Raw genomic sequence first — 21,469 nt, 5'->3', positions numbered from 1 at the left:
ATATTTGGCTTGAATTGGCAAATGGAGGGGAAGATAAACTGGAGTGTTACGGTCGATGTTACCACCAAACACCAGTCATGTATGATAATACGTAAACTAGTAAATATCAGTTCCCGTCTTTCTTAAAAACAAAAAACAAACAAACAAAACCGTTTTACTTATTTTTGGTATTCTATAACTTTCTCTCGGCGCAAACACGGATTTGGTTTTTTAAGGCTACCATGTTCACGATGGGTTCCAGACCTCAATAATTTTCATAGAATTACTATTACTGCAAATAAAGTTTGTCCGTGAAACCTATTTCTCTTACCCTGATATGTCCATCCGAGAGTCTGTACCAGGCGACTAAAGACTACAGAACCACAACCTCTCTTCCCCAATCCCCAGCAGTATTTTTAAAATGAAGATCCAAGCTTTCGTGCTCGTCGCCGCTTTGTTGTTCTTTTCCGCTCTTATTCAGGATTGTGAAGGAATAGGGATATTTCCACCTGGGAATGGAAAACGAGCGGTCCAAAGAAAAGTAAGTAATCCACCGTCAACAAAAAATTTTAGTGGATAAAAGTCTGAACGAATATGATGAAATATACCATACAGATTTGTCTTTAGAAGTGTGGGAAACTTTTAAATCCTCTTCATTATGTTAAAGGCACCGAAATGATCATCCCGAGCTGCAACATTTGGAAGATGGGCACGACGGAGGGCGAAAAGAAATCAATTTTACACACAAAATGTTTTTTTTTGGGATGGGAGGGGGAGGGAAGGGGGTGACTGTGTTCACTGTCATAGTTGACCATATCGTAAAAGTGGCAAACCAACCCCTAGAGCATCTTTAAAACATAAATGAATTTCTCGCTCTCTCAAGCTGACCTTACTACAGATGTTATCGTGGCTTTTATTTAGTTTCATGGACGGAACTTTGAGGAACTAAGGGATAACTGACTTTTTCAATAAGTGAAACATAACTGTACTTAGAGAGCGGCCTTATTTCTGTTTGTTCCTGTAGGTTCAAGTGACAGCACGGAGTATTTGTGAGGCAGCTAGAAGCTTGAACTGCGATGGGATGGATCTTGACGGCTGACTCAAGAAGAAATCTCTCTCAAGTCGCGAAATATTCCACTAATATAAGTAAAAGACGTGAACCTGACTCAGCAACAGAACACGTATGTTAAAAAGGAAAGTAAATTCATGGAATAAGGGAGCGGCAAATATATATATAAAAAAAAACATTTATTCAGAGACTTGTGTTTGGTTCATATCGTTGACTTGACACTAGCGCCATAAGAGTTCAATGAAAATAAGAATTCCACCTTTATTTGCCTTTCAATTAAAGCCCCTTACGATTTAAAAAAGTTTTGACGATGAAGTGAAATAAGAACCTTTAACCATAGCTCCCTAATTTAATGGAACCAGAGACTTGCTATTCGTGAGACTTAAACCAATTTTTTTTTCATAGAAATCCGAGACCAACACAACTGAGAAAATTCATTAAACGATCATTGGAAAGTACTTCATATTCACGTCTTTATCCGCAGTTCAAATATATGACTTTCATATATTCACAGCCGTTTACTTGACAAGGACTTGACGGGCTATAACTGAAGACTATGATAAGACGTATAATGTATAGGAAGCGCAAATTTCCTACACAGATTGAGATTTCGAGACAACGTCTTCTGGCATTAAAAGCGAGATGAAGCTAAGCCCACTACCACGATTTACTTAAAGTTGAGAAGTGGAAGTAAACAGAAGATTACGTTCAACTGTTCATCAGAGAAATTCAGTTCGTTGAATCACCCACCTCCATCCTTCAAATAGATTTGGTGCCTCCACTCCCCTTTTCAGCGATATAAACAATTAAACTGCGGACTCTTGCACTCAGGACTACGTCGGTAGGGTCTTAAAACCGATAGCACGGAGAGAAATTTCCAAGTAGAATGAAAGTGAGAGTAGCGTACATATTTTTCACACAAAGAGGACAAGGGAACTCTCTCGTAATTCCGCCCTCCCAAGGGATAGTCAACAATTATGATCTGTCACTTCTCTTCCAAGTTTTTAGAGTTTGCTAAGTTTGTGGTTTCGAAAAACACATTTCAATTGAATAAAATATTTCACATCTTCAGGCATGTGTGTCCTTCCATACACTTCCATTTAGATTTTTTGTGTGTGGAGTTTCTTAAGACACTAAGTTTCTTCAAAAACGCGCGCGATTTATTTTAAAGGTTAAGATACGATCCAAACAAATCACTTATTTTGAAATCGGAATTAGAGTTGCTTTTATGGCAGTAGCCACACCATAATATAAAAAGACGCGTATTAATAACGATTTGAGGATACAGTGATTATATAGAGATATAGACTATATAGACATGCCCTGAGGATAGATCTTGGTTTTGAAAAGCTCTTTATTCTCTGACAAAAATAACCTCTACATCTCCTTCATGTGTTTTTACTGGCCGAGTCGATACTCTTTCGGCGACTTTCCTCGTTGAGCTTTCTTCCCCTTAGATGCCCTTAAAAAGGAATTTTCATTGTTAATATATTTAATGTCTATGATATCTTGAACTAACATAACTCATAAGAAAAGTTCTGGAAATTGTAATGGTGTATCATTCTAGAATTATGCCTTGGTATTATATAAAAGTAATGCGAACGATAGATAATCGACGATTATTGCGAAAATCGCGAGTATTATCATTGTTATGTTCTAGCATTATTATTGTTTTTCATTCGTACGCACTGGGCGGTGTATCGTTTCCCATCGGGATATCGCTGCGAAATCGAGGTATCTTGGAAAATGTGTTGCTTAAACCTTAGGTCTACTGATTAAGTTTGCAACCGACACATGAATTTGGTAATAAGCAGACTTTCTTTACCGCTCTGTCTCGGTGCTGTTTGCCTGTCTACACTCATCAGACTCCCATCAAGTCTGCATAGAAATCTAATATAGGGCAAAATCTTGGTAGATTAAAACGCTACAAGCATTTCTTGTCTGTTTTGCTTTATATATCACAGTAATAACAAAGTAAATTATGTTTCCCCTTACCCTGATAGGACAACCGTACAACTCAGTACGCATGCTGATGTGGCCTTGCCAAGTTAAAGGATGAATGCGGACGAACCGGGCATGGATTGGTGGGAAGGTCTGGTGGACAACAATGGTATTACGATCGAAATTTCCCCGAAAAACCTGAAGAAAATTAAGAATTTCAATTCAAAGTACCATATTCATGTAAGAGACCACTGAAAACTAACCTACAATAATTGTGTTTATTACAGGAAATAAATATGCATCATCAAGTCAGGTGTCAAGAAGATAGTAACCATTCTGAGTGGTGAAATTTCGGTTGCTTTCATACCAGTCGTGAGAGCAGTATCTATCTGAAAGAGAACTCTTTCATTTATTCTCAAAGTATTACCATTCGTCTTTACTAGAAACTCTGATTGATTTGAGAGGAGAAGGCTGAAAACAAAGCCTGCTCTACAAATGATGATTAAGAATTTGAATAAGAACCTCTTTGCCACATTTTAAAACTTGCAAGCTCGAAGATACCGGAATACCAGAAGTGTCTTTCTCACAGGAACACTGATACCAATATATTACCTAAAGCCACCTTTACGTGAGGTATAAGCCCTGGGAAATCTGTAATAGACCAGCGGTTATTCCAAAAAGCTACATGTAACAATTCACTCTCACTGAGTAAAAAGTAAGTTACCTTCTTTTTCCCTCGCACAGTGTACTGAACCCAGTAAGAGCCGGTCAAGCTGTAAGATAGTGAGTAGCTCGTTACCCATTGAGATGCGTCCTGCCTTCCTTGGGTGGCTACTTTAGTAACGGTCGTGGGACTGCCAAGATCAATCTGTAACCATTGATTGACGTCATTCCTTTTAGCACACCAGGATCCCGCTTTACCTGAAACAGCCGCAAGGTTCAAACGGCCTAAACTAGCAACGTGGGCACCGCTGTACATAGTCGAGGCAGATATAGCGCTGGCTGAAACTCGGCCATCTTCGAGTCCGAGAGAAAGGGAACAATGTGATCCTTAAAAAAAAGAAAAAGGAATTGACTGTTTGCCATGTTACTTCGTTTCTTAATTTCAACTGCATGCTAAGGTAGTTGTTACATGTTCGGCTTGCCCGACGCTGGGTGTATTCAAGACAAGAACTTATTCATGGCGGCGTTTCCTTCAAAATCATGTTTCTTAACTATGTGTCTGCAAAAAATATAAATCCTTTGTATATATTTTGCATATCAGAAACTGGTTTCCATTTCCAATGTTTACTTTTTTTGAGACACATTTCTGTGTATGGTTTAAATTATCAAGAGCATTGATTTAACTCTTAATCCTAGAGTAAACTCCGCATTCTAATGACTTCATGCAGCGTTTAATCGAAGACGGCGTTAAGTCTGGTAAAGACACTATAGCTGTAGATGGTGATGGAAAAACACAAACTCGGCTTTAGGGTGTTCGTGTAATGTAGTTGTTAGGAGGGAGAACTGTTGTCAAGTGCAAGGAGTAATTTAGTTCATTTACTGCTATTGACAAGTTGCTTGCTGATTGCAAATTAGATGGAGAAGATCCATGTAGTGAGACACATATTCAAAGATCAATGAAAATCATTTAATATGTTGAACGGAAGATTCAGCGACAGGTCTTTGAAAACATATCTTTACATGATATAATAAATCTTTCGTAGGTCGATATCAATCTGATTTCTTCCATTTTACAGTTAAAAAAGTCTTGGCTTTAATGATGTATTTTCTAAATCAAAATTACCTTCCTGGCAGCCATAAACCTCTGCTCTGGTACAGATGTGACCATGCCATGTCTTGGGGTGGAGTCGAAGATATTTGGCTTGAATTGGCAAATGGAGGGAATGATAAACTGGAGTGTGGCGGTCGATGTTACCACCAAACACCTGTCATGTATGATAATATATAAACTAGTAAATATCAGTTCCCGTCTTTATTAAAAACAAAAAAACAAACAAACAAAACGGTTTTACTTATTTTCGGTATTCTATATTCTTTCTCTCGGCGCAAACACGGATTTTGTTTTAAGACTACTATGTTCACGATGGGTGACAGACCTCAATAATTTTCATAGACTGACTATTACTACAAATAAAGTTTGTCCATGAAACCTATTTCTCTTACCTTGATATGTCCATCCGAGAGTCTGTACCAGGCCCAGTGAGAGCCATCCACGCTGTACGACAAACTGTAGCTCGTTATCCAATTATTGTTTTTATACATCCCCTGGGTGGCCACTTTAGTCACAGTTGTTTCCCGCCCAAAGTTGACCTGCAACCATTCGTTGCCATTGTTTGTACGTGTGCACCAGACTCCTTCTTTACCTGAACTGGGGATGTTATTGAGTCTCGAGAGCTGCGGGATGTATTTAGAGTTATGATACGTCGATGCTGATATTGCGCTGTCGGGAAGATGGCCACTTTCCATACCAAGAGGAAGAAAGCAACTGCGATCTGTTTGATCATATAAATCAGTATTTTTAAAAAATTCCAGCACATCAAATGCAAATGTTTATGATTTTATGAAATCCTCGAGCTAATTCACACGGCGAAAGCTAAAGCAATTACATGCTTTTTTTACTCAAACGATTTACCTTGAAGGTAATACTGCCAGCGAAATCAAGTATTTTAATAGCCATAGAACTCTATACGAGGTATACACCACACTTGATCTCTACCTCCAATCAATCAAAGCTGTCGTTTTCATTACAAGAGTTCCCTAATCTTATTTCCTTTATTTCAATCTGGGCTCAAACCTTGCAGGGTTTGTTTAGCATGTTGACCTTATGTCATCGTGATCAAACTTCCACAGTAATGCAAAAAAATTATGTGAAATTTTGCACTATGCAGTAAGATACGTTTTCGAATTTGCTTTGCAGGCTTTAAAAGACATGAGAAAAGGTGGCATATTGGACAATTTTTTTGTTCACTTATTCATAAATTGTTGGAAGTCGATAAAATCGTAAATCTTTCTGCGTTAATTTGAACGCAAACAAATTATCTCTCGCACGCCATAATAGTTTATAAAAAATGCTTAAACACTCAGATAGGGAACTTTGCTCTAATATCGAGCACCTGATCATTTACGGGGCGGGGAATGGATTCGTCAACTTGAAATATAATGATGCCTAAAATCACTTACTTACCTTCTTTGCAACCATAAATCTCCACTCGCATAGAGATGTGTCTTTGCCAACCTTTTGGATGGAAACGAACGCTTCTGGCCAATAGCCTGATATGCAGGCTGAAGACATGTTTGACAACTGTTGTCCTGTCGTTATTTGCCAGAAATGTCTACAAATAAAGGCGATAAGTCGATAACTCAGTCATTCCGAGCAGACGGCACACAATCTAAATTTGTGACACGATTATGAGAGCAAAATAGGTTTATAATCCAGTCAACTGCAGGAAAAAAACTTGTACATTATTCACCGGTCTATGCCGGGCCACAATGGGAAAATTGTGCTTTAGTTCTTGAATATAAGTTGGCCTGCCTCTTCAGGCCATAATCAAAACCTCGGGTACGGTTTTTCTTATACAAACCTCCCGGTTGATGACAAACAAACAACACGCACGGCCGTGCACACATAGCATGAGGCGTGCAGTTACATTTTAACTGCGGGGTATCGTTGGTCTACTTCCCGACAGGCAATTTTTCCCGATGTTTATCTCTGGGTTTCTCCTTCTTCCCGAAAAGAATACAATGTAGCGGCTACATTTTAAGTTTTCAAGCCCTGATTTGATTGCATGCATCGTCAATTTTAGCTTGAAGAGTAGCTATATTTTGAGCTATGTAAAAGATGTTGTGATGTTGAGGATTTACCTTTTAACATTGTACAACAAAAATATCAATAATGATAACGATAAAAATGTTAATAATAATTTAGTGTAAGAATCAAGAAAAAATTGTAAGAGTCAACAAAATCAAACAGTTACACAACAATAATTGAGCACATAATCAAAATTTCTGAAATTGAGGGTCCAACGGAAGCCAATGTTAACAAAACTTGACGTGGAAGGGTTATTTGAATATTACTAAGGGGAAATTAAAAAGGAGATACAAGACCAGAGTAGAAGACCTAATTATGTGCGTTTTCTGATTACCTTCACTTGGCTGTTTTCCTTGATAAAAACCCACGTAAAGTCATCTGCAGTGTAAGACAATGAAAAGCTTGTCACCCATTGATTGGCATCGTGTCGACCCTGAGTGGCCACGCCTCGTACGTTGAACAGACGTCCAAGATTTACCTGAAAAAAGCAGAAGCATTTTCATCAAAAACGCTTCTTTATCGTTGATTCCGAAAATCTGAGCCGATATCGTGTATGGAGTAGTATTAAAGTCTACTCCATGTGAATCCCATGTTGAAATACCGCGAAGCATGGTACAAGGAAGAGGGCGCTCGTATGTTATTTTTTTATTTCACCTCTCGTGTAGCTGATGTGTGCAACTCTAAGTCGTTCTGACAACAATTTGTATAAGTAATCGCATGTTTTTGGGTGCAATTTAGGAAGAATCAGCAAGAGTAAATTTTTCAAAGGCCAACCAAATTTCACAAGCCCGTACGGCGAGTGTAATTTATGGTCTTTGAAAGATTTATTCCCTGCTTGTCGAGAATAACTGAGCGTTTGTCTTCTCTCTCTGTTAGTTATCTGTCAGCAGAAATAACTTAACTGTCAATTAATTTAATTACAACTTTCTGCATTTGATTTCAACTTTCTGTACTGTTTGGGATAAAATGACATGTTCTCGGCCGATGAGCACGCTGAATTTTTGCATGTATGTTATTATAAAGGAATTCACCCTAAGAGAGAACTCTGATTTCTAAGAAAATATGGATTGTTCACTTTCTTTAGAGCGAACATAAGGAAGTTTGGCCCCACTGGGAAATTCTGTTGGAACGACTTTCCTATTCACATTCTTAAACTTTCTTCCAAAATTTTTTAAAAACGCACTGTATAAATATTATTTTGCTCAATATTAACCATCTTACTTGATTTTATTCATCATAAATTATAATCTTAATAATAATCTCCTGTGTTGTTATTGTTGTTTTTTTTTTTTGCTTTGTGTGATTATTATTCATAATAAACCAATGAGCTTCATTAATTGCACTTCTCAATCCTACTTTATTTTGTTACCCTCTATAATACCTGTAATTACTAGAAACCTTTTATAATGTGGATGGAGAGAAATGATGCAAGCGAAAAAGAAAAAACAGTGACACCTCAATGTGAGAATTAGGAGAAAGAAACTTCGTATGCTGCTTCTCCTATTTATGTTATTAACATGGTGACGTTCTTTTAAATGAAATTTTATTTCATCTCCATCAGACGAAGATATGAGCCCTACAGTTGGTCAGCTACCAAAGTCAACTGCTTTTCAGCTCAGACTCGGGTTGAAAACCAAGCTCAAGCTCAACTTTCATCGTCTGTATGATTTCAGTACCTCATCATTTAACTTCCACAGTTCATGTTATTTATTTTATATGTATCAATTCATGAAAATTTTTGTAGAGTATCATGACTTTTCACATACCTGTAGCCACTGATTAGCATTATTCTGTCCAGCTGCCCAACAATACTTCCCTCCACTTGGTGGTAAGTTAAGTCTACCTCTGTTTGGAAGGTATTTACTACTGGCTGAAGATGAAGCTGTAAATGCTTCATCAGGAATTCTTCCGTCTTCCACTCCCACAGGCATAAAACAGTTCTTAACTGTGAAAAGCGAATAACACTATAAGAAGCAAGTGTACTAAACCATTTGAAGAAAGTTAACAAAAACTAAAGAAATAGTTATGCAATAAACTGATTTGCCGCAGGAACGGAGAGAAGTAATTTCCAGAAGTCACAATAGATCCTTTGGTAGCTCAATCCACTCAAGCCTCGGTATGTGCACTTTGCACGCGTAGCTGTCCAAAGCTGACCAAGCTGATCGGAACAAGGTGATCATTAGGCAACGAAGTTTTGCGTTAAGCCAAATTCATTAAAGTTTCATTGCTTTGCTTCCATTTAAGTCGATCACTAAGCCACACACAACATTCCTTAAAACTCAGGTGTCGAGAAGCCCTTATTTGAAAAGTGTTAGCAGTTGACAAAGTAGATGACTCTTTAGACCAAGACGAGTCGAATTGTAGCCGGAATATGACCAGTTTAATCAAATGTGTTGTTTTGGCATATCCACTGAACTCACCTTTACGACACCCATACAACTCAACTCTTAGGCAAGGTACGTTATAATTGTGTGCCCTTGGATGAAACCGGATGCAGCGAGCCTCGATGTGAGGTTTTAGGGAGTGTATGATGGCAGTGTTTCTGTCCGTATTTCCTGCGAACACCTGAGGTAACAAGAAAATAACATTGAACTCACCCGAGTTAAAAAAAATGTCATGTTTATGGTAACTACACAATTGACTTATTAACCGTTTTCGACTGCATTAAACAACTCATAGCCCTGTAATATCGTTTTCGGCTACATTGGTTGCAATGACATTCCACAAATTATTGCTCTTTCCTCATCACTGATTTGGTTGGTGAATGTCTCGCACTTCAATTAACACAAATAAAGTTAATATTGATTCGCAAAGCCCTCGTATTTCAATAATAGTAATAATTAGAGGCGTTCCATCTCTTGCTGACTCAGTCGAGCTTACTTTCTCCACAGCACGTTGTTTGTAACTCGTCCAATGTAGTCCGTCCACACTGTATGAAAGAGTGTATGTTCTAGTTCTGTCTTCACTGTTATATCGGCCTTGAGTTGCCACTTTGGTCACTGCGGTGATTTCTCCCAAGTCTATTTGAAGCCATTGGTTGCGGCTCTTTAGCTTGGGGCACCAGGCTCCCACGTGCTTGCCATCCGATAAGAGGTTCAGTCTCGCAAGTGAGGACCGGTGCTTATTGTCATAGCTACCTGACGCAGTAAATGCACTGTCAGGAATCCGTTCATCCTCCACACCCAGTGGTACGGAGCAGCTGTGAACTAAGAATATTAATTAATAAGGCGTTTGTAGCTTGCCTGTGATAAAAATACAATAAAACATCAGTAATGAATAAGTAATAACTATTTGAAAGGGCCACTTGATCCTCAGTTGAAATACTATCACCCCTTCAAATAAAGTTGTATCATATTCATTAATACTATAATTATTATTAGTATTATTCCAATGTTGAACGACTGGGTAAAATACATAGTCTAAAATTTTATAAAAATTAAAAAAATGTAATGCAAGTTTCTAAAACCAACTCACCGAAACGCTCCTGATATAACATTGGATAAAAAGGGAAGCGGAACTAAATCAAACCGACTCCTGCAGCATTAACATTTAATCTTAAATCATCTTAAACTTCAACGAACTTTTTATCGTTTGTCTCACGATGCAAATGTCAGGCTAATAAATCGTGTATTGATCGTGACGTTTGGACCGCCATATTGCTACTCTTCATTAGGGGACGAGATCGAAAGTTTGCGAATGAAGTCTTAAGGTGGGAAAACACAAGGGGTCAAGTTGCAGGAACATCTTGCAGCGACAAAACTTGTGTAGTACACGCTCAGGCAACATGTTGCAGGGACGTGTAGCGGGAACATGTAGCAGTGACAAACTCACAACATTTCACACACATAAAAATGATGCGTGTACGTGTCCCAGTAATGTGTTGTAGCGGCATGTCCCTTCGTGTGAACTGATACTTTTATAATTGTGCAACACCAATTTGGGGGATATTTTGTCCCCGCGACATGTCGCAAAACGTTGCAAGGATGCCATGAATCATAAGACTTGTTGCTGGTTTTAATACTCTCTCGTAACTCAATTTGTAACAACAAGACAATAAGGAGTACATCTGTAGTTTTTTTAGGCCAACTAAAACTTCTGAAACGAGAACCCACAAGTTTTAAAAATTTTCAACACCCACCCTTCCTACAGCCATAAACCTCTGCTCGCATAGATGTGTATCCACGGTAGGTCTTTGGGTGAAATCGGATAAGGCGAGCATCAAATGGCGAGAGAAGAAGATGCTCCACAACTGTATTTCTGTCCTTGTTAGCTGGAAATACCTGGGAAATCCAAAAGATTCTCAAACTTTCACTCAGCCCTTTCGCGGAAATAAAGTATGAGAAAAAAATCATTTCTATTACTTTGGCTGTGGGTATACGCTGTATCTTATGTCTGTAAAATGTAAACAGTTTCAGACGGTCAAACTCTAATTATTTTGATTCATTGACCCATACTTTAATCACGTTTCATATTGGTACAGGAGTTATTTTATCGATTGACAGATTTTAAATTTCGACGAAAATTTCTAGCTTGGAGAGGATGCAACTGGAATCACAAAGCGTCTGTATAATGTGCGATAAATTTGAGCAGTGGATCAAAGTAAAGGCTAGATGCACTCGTAACTACGTTTAACTAAAACTACTTAGAACCCATCCTTTTTTAAATTTTTTTTAAAGCAAAACCCTGGCAGTTCTTTGGGCTGCTCAACCATGAGAAAAAGCAGCCAAAACTTCTGTCGTATCAACCGGTAAATCTACGTGAACTATTTTTAACAAGATTTTAACTTACCCATGTGACACTCTTTTCTTTATACTCGGCCCAGTGCATCCCATCTACACTATAGGACAGAGTGTACTTCGTTACCCACTGGCTTGAGTCTTGACGCCCCTGCGTTGCCACCTTGGTCACTCGCACCAGTTCCCCGAAGTCTATCTGAAGCCACTGTTTGCCATTATTAGCACCCGCTGACCAGGCTCCGTACCCTTTACTGTTTGTCTGTATGTTCAATCTGGAACGTGCTGGACCATGTTTGCTGTGTGCACTTGAAGAAGCAGAAAATGCGGCGTCTGGTACATGACCGTTTTCCAAACCAAGAGGAAGAGAACAGCGGTAAACTGAAAACAAAAACAAAAAGCAAAGAATCAGAGAAAGACAATAAACAATGTAAATGAAAAGGATTGCTTTGCTTTTAACAGAAAAATGATATACAACACTACATGTGCACCTGCACGCTTTTGTGCATGTTAGCGACTTAATCAGCATAAAAAGTAAGTTGCTTCAAAATTTTTTGGCTAAGCAATGCTCTTATGCTCTGTATCTCAAATGAACAATGCATTCTAGCAAGATGTCTTGGTAAAGAGCCATGAGAAACTAATCTGAAGATTCTAAACCCACGAAAAGGGTGAGGTTAGACAATTGCGCGTGTAATTTATGTCGAGTGACCTAAATCTGTTTTATCCTTGCTTGCTTCTTACCCATCAAAGGGTTTGAATAAACACTTCTCTTCTGGAGAGACAGCTTTCCTTGTTCGTGTTTTTCATCCGTAGAATATACCTGCGAGGTGAAAGACGTAGATTTTAGTCATTAAAATGAAGGCAAGTCTGAAGGTTTCGATTTATATTAGCCAGCTAATTAGCTGTTAAATGTCGAGAAATACGAAACTGTGAAGGGCTCTGCTGTCCAGTCTACTCGGGGACGCCATAAGTTGGAGAAAGAATACAAATGTCACCCCTAAAACAAACCAGCACTTTCAGATCACCAGTTTTGAAATTGGGTTTTGATGATAAAGGCTCCATATTGCCGTACAAATTATAATTAACAATATCTTCATTCTTTTTTTCTTCTTTTTTTCCTTCGATGGTTTTAAAAACCATTTGATTCTAGGTGCTAAAGATCTGATTGATTCATTTTTATTCGATGTTTTGAAACTTTGTGAATTTCTATTTTTGAATAAAGAGGAAAATGTTAGAAAGATTTTTTATGAATATATATAGGTTACATAATATACTTATATAGAATGGGAATATTAAAATATCTCGACATAGATATTTAACAAAAACAATGATACTAACAATAATAGTTATAGCAACATAACAGGAAACGTGAAAAAAAAATTAATGAGTGAAGTTAAATAGGATTTCAAAAGGTAATTATGATCTAAAAAAAAACAAACATTTCAAAATGAGAACAGCTATGAAATAGATTACCATGGTTTGAAGATAAAATGTTTTATATTAGATGAAATCAGAAGTTATGCAAATGAACATTATGAATTCCAATGACTTTTCAATCATATTTTATTGTTACAGAGCACAGTCTTTTGAAAGAATTGTTGCTGATTCATAATTTATATATAATCTTTAGAGAATAAACTTCTATGATCACAGAAATGAACAGAAAACTAAAAGGAAAAACATGTAATGAAAAGTTTTTATGAAAAGAAACGATGGCAAAAATTTTTAATGAAAACATTTCATGAAATGATCTATGAATATATTTTTTCTTGCCAAACTTACTTTTCAAAATTCAATAAGTAAGTTAGTTTCTCAAAATTCAATAAATGGGCTCATTTTTCAAAATCCAATTTATTACTTAATTTTAAGGAGTCAAAAATATTGAAAAAAGTGCTCGTAGCCCAGTTCCTATGCTTCTACCACAGTACAGAGTAAACAATCATCAATCAAAAATAGAAACAAGCAAACTATTCGAAAGTAAACCAACAAGTTTGCACAGTGTTTATGATTTTTAATGATCTTGGTAAAATGAAAAGATTTGCCAATAGTTAAAAGAAGCGACACAGTTGCAACTTTAATTCTGAGTGAAATTTGATCCAATGAGTGTAAAGTTCGCAAAAGAAAATAAAATTTTGGTCACGTTTCTTATTTAGGTTAATGGTTTATTAAATGATGGTTTGATGAAATGGAAGATTTCGAAATGAATGAATCAAAGATTATGTAAGGAAAGTTCACCATAAAGACAAAGGAGAGAAATAACTAATAACAAGAGTTGAACATGAAAAAGACTCACGCCTTGTTCATGCGAAGCATTGTGAAACAATTCTTTCATACCGTTTTGGTTTCAAGACGAAGAATTGGTCGATGCGAAATTATCAACCTCTGATTATTGTCGCAGAGTATCCTGTCACGGCATGTCACACCACATTGCATCTCATATACTCTTGTCACGTTATATGTCTCACTCTCACATCATACTCTTGTCACGTTACATGTATCACATCAAGACGAGAAATACTACGTTACTTCCTCAACCCCCCCCCCCCCCGAGCCTGCTGGATTGAGCCTTACTACCAATTTGTTCATTGTCACACCTCCCCCGCTCGGTTCTAATGTCCACGTGTACATATTTTTGTGTGCGTCATTAGTTGGAGGAAACAATTTTGGATTGCCATTCTGAGTTCATTCGTCACCGCATGTTACTTGTAAGCCAAAATTACGAATCATTCAAATACGGAATACAAAACATGAAAAAGTAACTAAACCGAGAATTGAAGGGAAAAAGCAATCCTCGTCTAAATAACGCATTCTTCATTTTGATGAACTTTCTGGAGGCATACAGGTTTTTTTGCGGCTATTTTGGGCGACAACGCTTTTCATAAGACATCGAATAAATTGTTCAAATTCTCTTTGTGGATCGAATCGAATAATATTTCAACGGTTACGTCAAAAAAAACTAAAATGAAGCGATCGGGAAAATAAAAAAGGTTAGTCAAATAAAAATTTTCCAAGTTTCATTTTACAAAGTGAAAGATCTGCAAGATGATTTAAGGACTAAACGTCCACTCCTCGTTTTCCACTTTTTATTCCAATTTGAATTGAACAATGGAAAAATTACCAGAATAATTGGTTAAGCGGCTCTACACACTACGAAGTAATGCATACCTTTGTAGAACTTTTTTCACAATATGAGAAAGAAATCGCCAGAGCAAGCACAAAAATCTTTGCGAAAGAAAGAGCCATTCTGGTCTGTTTGAAGTCCACTTTCTCACGATAGCTTGGGAGAATGACATCGGTCTTAGCCAACAACATCATTATGAATGGAACAGTTCCTTTGTTTCAAAAACGCGAAAAATCTCGCAGATGATATTTGCGTTCCTATTGTTTCATATAAAACACACCAAAAAGGTTTTCGTCGAGGGTGGAGGGTTGCGCAGGGGGGCATAAAAAGAAAATCAAATCTCTTTTTTAGCAATTCTCTGCTTGTGGAAAAAGGCGTTTTGTTGCTGGGTTATCGCCAAAATTTTAATGAGACAGGAAAAATTTTCAAACAGTCTCAACTCTACAAAACGCACGCACAAACCAGATCAACCATTACTCTCCCTCCCCTCCCCTAGCTGTTTTCCTTTCGGTCTCAAGATCAATTATTTGTTCAGTTTGATAAGTTCTCTTAACCTCTCTACCTGGCTGTGGATCGAATAAAAATTGAAGAAAAAAATCATCAATCGATAATGCTTTGATCACAATCTTTAAATTTGTCATCAAAAAAGATCTATGCGGTTATCAGTTAAAGTAATTTACTTTCAGATCAGTGAGAGGGTTAATGGTCCTATTTCTAAAGGGAATTTTATTTTTTTAAAGTCCAAGTAAAGAAAAACATTCGGCAGTAATAAGTGATCCAGGTGAGGTGACAGATGAAGCTGAAAAATGTTTTTGACGAGAAGGAAGGAATTTTATTCCTTTAAATTAGGCGTGTACGTTTAAAAGAAAAACATTTTCTCTACAGGGAAAATTGAAGAATCTTCAATAAGAAAGTACAGTCTTCCCATTGTTTTGGATTCGCGAAAAATCTCGTATGGCTTGTTTACCTTTCTATTTTCTAAAAAGGTGAACTTACCAAATTTCGAATGGCTCGAGGGAGACCGACCCCATGAAACTTTACTTTTTTACTCTAAAACTCGGTTCCCTCAGAAAGGGAGCTTTTTCGACGACCCTTAACCATCTTCCTTACACTCTATTCCGTTATAGTTTACTCTGCAATAATAAAAAAGAAAAAGCACGCATCAAACGTGAATTACAAGCCTGGGGAAGAGACGATCGTTCTTTCCCCCCTCCCTGAAAAGTCAACGGAAAAAAAATTTTCTCATGGAACAAATGATATTTTCATTCCTTAATTTATTTAATCGATACGTGACTGTGATTTATTACCCCAATTGGCGTATAAAGCGAATTTACGATGAATTTGTACCATTTTAAAAGACTTTTTATCCAAAGGAGGTAGAAATCTATAGATATTTTGGTAAATCAAACTTTGCAGGTTTTTGAGAACAAGTACAATCTTGAGAGCTTCCCTTAGAATTTGAACTTTACAATGTAGGAGCTTTAATCATAGAAGTGGCGTTTGAGTTTCAAAAATGATCAAATGTACAATAAACTTAAGCCAAAATGAACAACGACTTTTTTCGTGAATGTTATATTACAGCATTGTAGTAGTTTCTTCGACGAACGGTTTTTTCCACGCTCAATGTAAAGCTTTTCTTAATGTTTGATCTTCCTGAAATATTCCAATTTCAAGATCTATGAAATGCGTCTGTCAATGATAAGACGAAGAAACGCTCGCGTGACTCATTTTGCGAAGGATTATGTTAATAATATAAATGTGACTATCTCAATTCAACGAAATGCGAAAGTACAGCTTTTCTTAATGTTTTATATTCCCGAAATTTCAAAAATCCATGATATGTGTTTGTTAATGAATCAAAGTGCTCTGTGAGCAAACTCGTGAATTGACACATGATTTTTTGGATTATGTTTAATGTTATCTGGTTTAGGGAATTTTGTGGTTGATTGTCATATCTAGAGTACGAGCAGTAGTTCAGTGTTCGCTAATGTAGCAAAGAAACAAAGTAACGTTGGGATAGGAAGGCATTACAATTGAAATGATCATGCTATTACATTTGATAAGGGTAGATGATGTCATGTGTTTTAAACGTACATCATTTTTGTTTCTGGTTCAAAAGAAAAGGTTGGAAGTAAATGTGGGTGAAAAGTGAAATTTACTGTCTATCATTGTAAATATTAGAAAACCAAGGCAATACTTTCTTAATGAAAACATTAACGATTCCCTCTTTATCAAATGAGACAAACGGGAACGAGTTTTGAGTGATATAACTAAGCCAAGACTGCCACCGTCATTTTGGATCTCCGCCTGGGTAGATTTTCGTCACGTGCTAGGCAACGTATAATCAAAAACAAGATAGAATTTCATTTCAGGCCAATTTATCAATTTTGTGGTGTATAACTTTCGCATTTTAGTACATAATATTTATTTTGAATCTTCAAATTGTCTTGAAACTTAAAAGAAAATTGTTCTTTAAAAATTCACTGAAAATCGGTAGCTAAAATTGTTTGTTTAGGTGTTATTTGATTTTCGTGATAACACGTAATTTTGTCAGTCGCCGGCATCTTCTGTTGCTTCACACAGGAAAAACACACGATACGAAACGTAATGATCGATTTTTGTCCTCAATCTCACGCCATAACAGAAAAAGCTTTTGAACATTTGTAAACTCCGAGCGCTTCGCAGTAAGTGATATTTTCGATGAATCTTCGGATTGTTTTCAAGTTCAAGGATTGTAAATTACAATTTTATGAAAAGCGAAGGTTGTTCTGTTATTTCAGTGTGGATCCTTGCATGCCTGCCAGTCGCTGGCGCCGCTTGTTGAAACTAAAACGAAAAAAAAAGCTCTTTTAAGATTATCATTGGCTTCTTTTTCACCCCACCACTATTCTTAGCAACAAAGTGCGCCATTTCGTCTGTTTTTTGCTCGCCAAAAACTATCAAATGCACCCAAAAGCCTAAAATCGAAAAAAAGTTTACAGGAATCGACCAATCGAGCGAGCGAGCAAGCGAGTGCCATTCTTCACATCATATCTAGAACACTCGCTTTTGCGCATGCGCGCAATTCACGAGTTAGAAAGGGAAGAAAAGTTCGCGTGATCCATTTTACATAACCTCAATTCAATTTGGTAATCTGAATTCAACGAAATGCGACATTTCTACATCATCATTGAATACTACTTCCTTAGAGAAAAAAAATTTTGGTGGTGAATTTTGTGTTGAGGTGTGAAACCTAACAAGACTGAATACGCGATTCCTTTCATATCAGTTCGACTTAATTATTTTGACCTGCAAAGAAATGAAAATTTCTTACTTCTTTGCTGCCATACCATCTAATCAACATTGAAACTTTTTACCTCAGGTCATTATAGCTTGATCTCACCCTAACTTATGTCTTTGGTCAATTCTGTCTCTTTTATCCTAAACTAAATAAAACCTGCTAAGCCGCGACTCGTGTTACACAGAACTGCTTACCTAAGGTAACAACTCATACCTTCGCAGAGGTCCCCGTTGAGTACGAAAACGACATAATTAAAGCAAGGAAAAATCTTTTTGCCAAATTCTGCCATTCTGACTTCTTTCTTCAGAACTCGACGAAACGAAAAGTGTTTCCCCCCCAAAACAAATGTCCATGCATAATTAAAGAAAACGAGAAAAATCTCGAAGTTTTGTTTACAGTCTTATTGTTTCTAAAGTACACTGAAACATTTAAGAGGGAGAGAGAGAAAGAGAGAAAGAATGTCATCATGGGGTCAAATTTCGGTCACTGAGTATGGGTTTGAGTAAACTTTGTTGAAATTGGAAATTGGAAAAACGATTATGATAATGTACTTATTAACAAATCCTCTCACCCTACAAATTGAAATTTGTAGGGTGAGAGGTTGCAGTTGTCGTTGCAGAGGTCACAGTTGCAACGAATTGGAATGGAAATTTCCAGGTGATCTTCGTGAACAGACGAAGATCTTGCGAAATGTTATTAGTAGTAAGGCCTCTTTTATATTCAAACTTACTCAAAGATGATGTCCTTGATTAAGTGAAAGTTTGCCGGATTGGCGACGAAAACAGTCAAACATTTTCTTACTGTTTTAAATCTACTGCATTCCTAATGTAAGCAATTTGGAAGAGGGTAACGACGCATTGTTCGAAGGGGGGGAGGGAATGTCGACATGTGGAATAAAATTTGCGAGTTACATGGAAAATTATTTTAACCCAAAAGACAATATGTCAACATTCAGTCTTAAAATGACATTCAGTGACCTTTTTTTTTGTATATTTATCCAAGACTTTACATTACGTTTGAGTTTTGAATAAATCTCAGCTGATCACAAATGCATGTTGAATCAGACAGCACTTATTTGTTGAGTTGTTTTTCCGTAAACCCGAAAAATTTCTCCTTTTATTGGTCTCAAAGGTTTTAAGTTTTGATTTAATTTTTCGTGAGTATACTTTCTGATATTCAAAAAACAATTGGCTTAACTTGTCTTCGTTCTCAACACAAACAAACCCACTGTTCGTGTACATAAAGTAGTTAAATTAAGCTCAATACTAAACCTAGCACTGTTCTAGAAACGATTCTTGAGTCCCAAGCCGGGGGATAAGTCTATTTTTTTTTTCACTGTTTTTAAAGGCTGAAACACGTTATTAATTGAAATAAAGAAAGATTGGTCACGTCCAAGAAGACAATGTTTTGGTTTAAAAAAATCCTGGCAAACTGACAGTTTTAATTACATAAATTTTACGCCATTTGTTTTGTTTTGTTTATTTAAGTTTATCATACCATGGAATATTTAGAGCAGGTACCGGATATCAGATGACAAAATATCTTATAAATTTGAAATTAATTAGTTTACCTTGAACGTAATGGAAATTCATTTTCGGCAAAGTTCTCTTTGAAGAACGCAATCATCGCTTCCAGCTTTGATGAGCTAATGGGAGGTACAATTAAATAGAATGTGCAACTATTGTGACTGCAACGCTGTACAGGAAGCGGTAAACTCGTCTCAAACTAAGTAGCTGCGCCTGATTTGTTTGCCCGCCATTGTTTTTCCCTTCGGATTTAAGTTGACTAGTTTTGTGAAAAGATCACTGGAGCAGTGCTTGCTGTTTTTTTTCGGCGTAAACAGTAAGAATTGTCCTAGGCACATATGAAAGAACACTTTTAAGATTATTTCGCCCTACAGTTTGATTTCTGGAGTATTTTTAATAAGAACAAGCTTATGTGCCGTACCTTGATTGTTGAATTTGTCGACGTCTTTCTGCCTGTGAATAAACAACGTAAAGAACGAGAGGCCAGCCACGACTAGATAGCTTATCTACTAGGAACTTTAAGCTCACTAAAAACTTTTTCGTCGTAATGTGACCCAGCAGTCAGGAAAAAGATCCATCAATCTCTTCGCAAACTAGCTGGAGATGTCAAAGGTGAATACAAAAAGACACCAAAGGGCAGAAAAAGAGAAGCCCTGAAAAGTAAGTCAAATAAATTTCATATCTTTGAACAGCAGACAATATCTGTTGTAGAGGTTAGAGAGGAAATTTCCTTCCTAAGGAATGAAATTGAAGACTGGAAAAGGAAACACGACAATTTAGATATGGAAATCAAAACGTTGTTTGAAGAAATGTAAAGACTAGTTACCGAGAAAGACAAAACAGTTGAACAATTGCATTCCAAGAATCAAGAACTTATTCAAACACATGCTCCTGAATGGGAGGTACAATTAACCGAGAGAGCAACTTGATAGCTCCTCTACCACCAAATTTAAACTTTAAATAGTTTATTCTTTCAGGAAATTATTACAATTGTTTCTATAAAGGAGTTTCTTATCTATTTAATAATAAATACATTTCCCTTAGAGAGCACAGTTAAAAAGGGTCATGGTGCTATTGTAAATGTGTAATGGTATACCATTTTGCTCTTCTCTTCTCTCTTTAAGCTTACTTCAACTGATTTGATTTTCTAATCTATTGGTACAACGTGATCAGGATTACGTCTATCAGCTTGAGAATTTAACTCTGTGAGTCACTTTTCTCTTCCTCCGGATTTCCCACCTGTTAAAATTTTTTGTCTGATTATGCGTAAATATATCCACTTTTGGTATTAGATCTACTAAATGAATTGGGTATCCCCATATTTCCCTTCAGTGATGGACATCATTAAAACTACAAACATAGGTCGCGAAAAGTTATTGCGTGGGGGTTGGGGATGTTAAATTTACGAGCAGCATGACGTTTGCTGGCTTAATATTTTCGTAAGTTAAAATCGACTTTAGTTAGCATAACATTATCCCTCATGATTACATCAGTATTTTTATCAAAGGTTGAGAATATCAAAGGCGTGTATGCTGATATTAACGGGTTAAGTTTATAGTTTTTTTCTGTTCTCTTTAAGTGGCGTACGCATTCTTCATATTGTTTTTGCCTAGGCGGGTTGAGACGGGAGACTGAAGCTTTCAAACGCACCAAAATATCGCATTACTTCACCTTAAGAGAAGGGAAGAAAAACTAATTTATTTGAATTCACACAGGTATTTTATGGTCTATTGCCTAAATACTTCTTCGCAAAAATAAAATGCATCGGTGCGTGATGGAATGTAAGTTGTTTGGCGTGTTAGTTGTGAGTAAAGGAGCGGGGAAAAACACGTTTTAACTTAAAAAATGAGACAATACAGTTAAATGCGAACCTTGCATTTCCCGATAAATCTCGACCTTAATCGACGAGGCTCTTGTTAAGGCCACAAACCATTACACTTACCAAAATTAGCCCAAAATTTATGGTTTATGTCATTCTTTGTGCACAGCCACCTGCTTCCATGACATCA

The 21,469-nt window shown here is 36.8% G+C and overlaps 1 protein-coding gene and 1 long non-coding RNA gene across 2 annotated transcripts; one reads left to right on the top strand and one right to left on the bottom strand.

The window, feature by feature from the left end:
* The first annotated feature begins 324 nt into the window (after positions 1 to 324).
* LOC113679060 (uncharacterized) lies at positions 325 to 1,236 on the top strand. Its single transcript, XR_003446951.2, has 2 exons — positions 325 to 520; positions 1,004 to 1,236. It is a non-coding gene; the product is annotated as an uncharacterized LOC113679060 (long non-coding RNA).
* A 1,148-nt stretch (positions 1,237 to 2,384) lies between these two features.
* On the bottom strand, positions 2,385 to 14,849 carry LOC113679072 (uncharacterized). Its single transcript, XM_089201278.1, has 14 exons — positions 14,699 to 14,849; positions 12,275 to 12,353; positions 11,589 to 11,914; positions 10,939 to 11,080; positions 9,681 to 10,006; positions 9,221 to 9,365; positions 8,567 to 8,745; positions 7,135 to 7,278; positions 6,177 to 6,324; positions 5,156 to 5,484; positions 4,776 to 4,917; positions 3,714 to 4,039; positions 3,044 to 3,187; positions 2,385 to 2,510 (listed from the first exon to the last, which is right to left on the bottom strand). Exons 1-14 carry the CDS (start codon positions 14,846 to 14,848, stop codon positions 2,502 to 2,504), a joined length of 2,589 nt encoding a protein of 862 aa, XP_089057404.1. The 5' UTR covers position 14,849; the 3' UTR covers positions 2,385 to 2,501.
* Positions 14,850 to 21,469: the final 6,620 nt, after the last annotated feature.

The sequence above is a fragment of the Pocillopora damicornis genome, chromosome 3, assembly GCF_964200805.1.
Source record: "Pocillopora damicornis chromosome 3, jaPocDami1.2, whole genome shotgun sequence".
NCBI classification, from domain to species: Eukaryota; Metazoa; Cnidaria; class Anthozoa; order Scleractinia; family Pocilloporidae; genus Pocillopora; species Pocillopora damicornis.
Note: the sequence above shows the minus strand (reverse complement) of the source record. Positions and strands in the feature narration are given on the sequence as shown.

Bases quoted from the DNA above. Each gene is read 5' to 3' on its own strand.
- LOC113679072 (XM_089201278.1), bottom strand. From the start codon at position 14,848: ATGATGTTGTTGGCTAAGACCGATGTCATTCTCCCAAGCTATCGTGAG. The intron at 9,366-9,680 runs GTAAGCTCGACT...TTGTTACCTCAG, and splicing joins AACAACGTGCTGTGGAGAAA to GTGTTCGCAGGAAATACGGA. The intron at 4,040-4,775 runs GTAATTTTGATT...CTTTTTTTTAAG, and splicing joins GGTTTATGGCTGCCAGGAAG to GATCACATTGTTCCCTTTCT.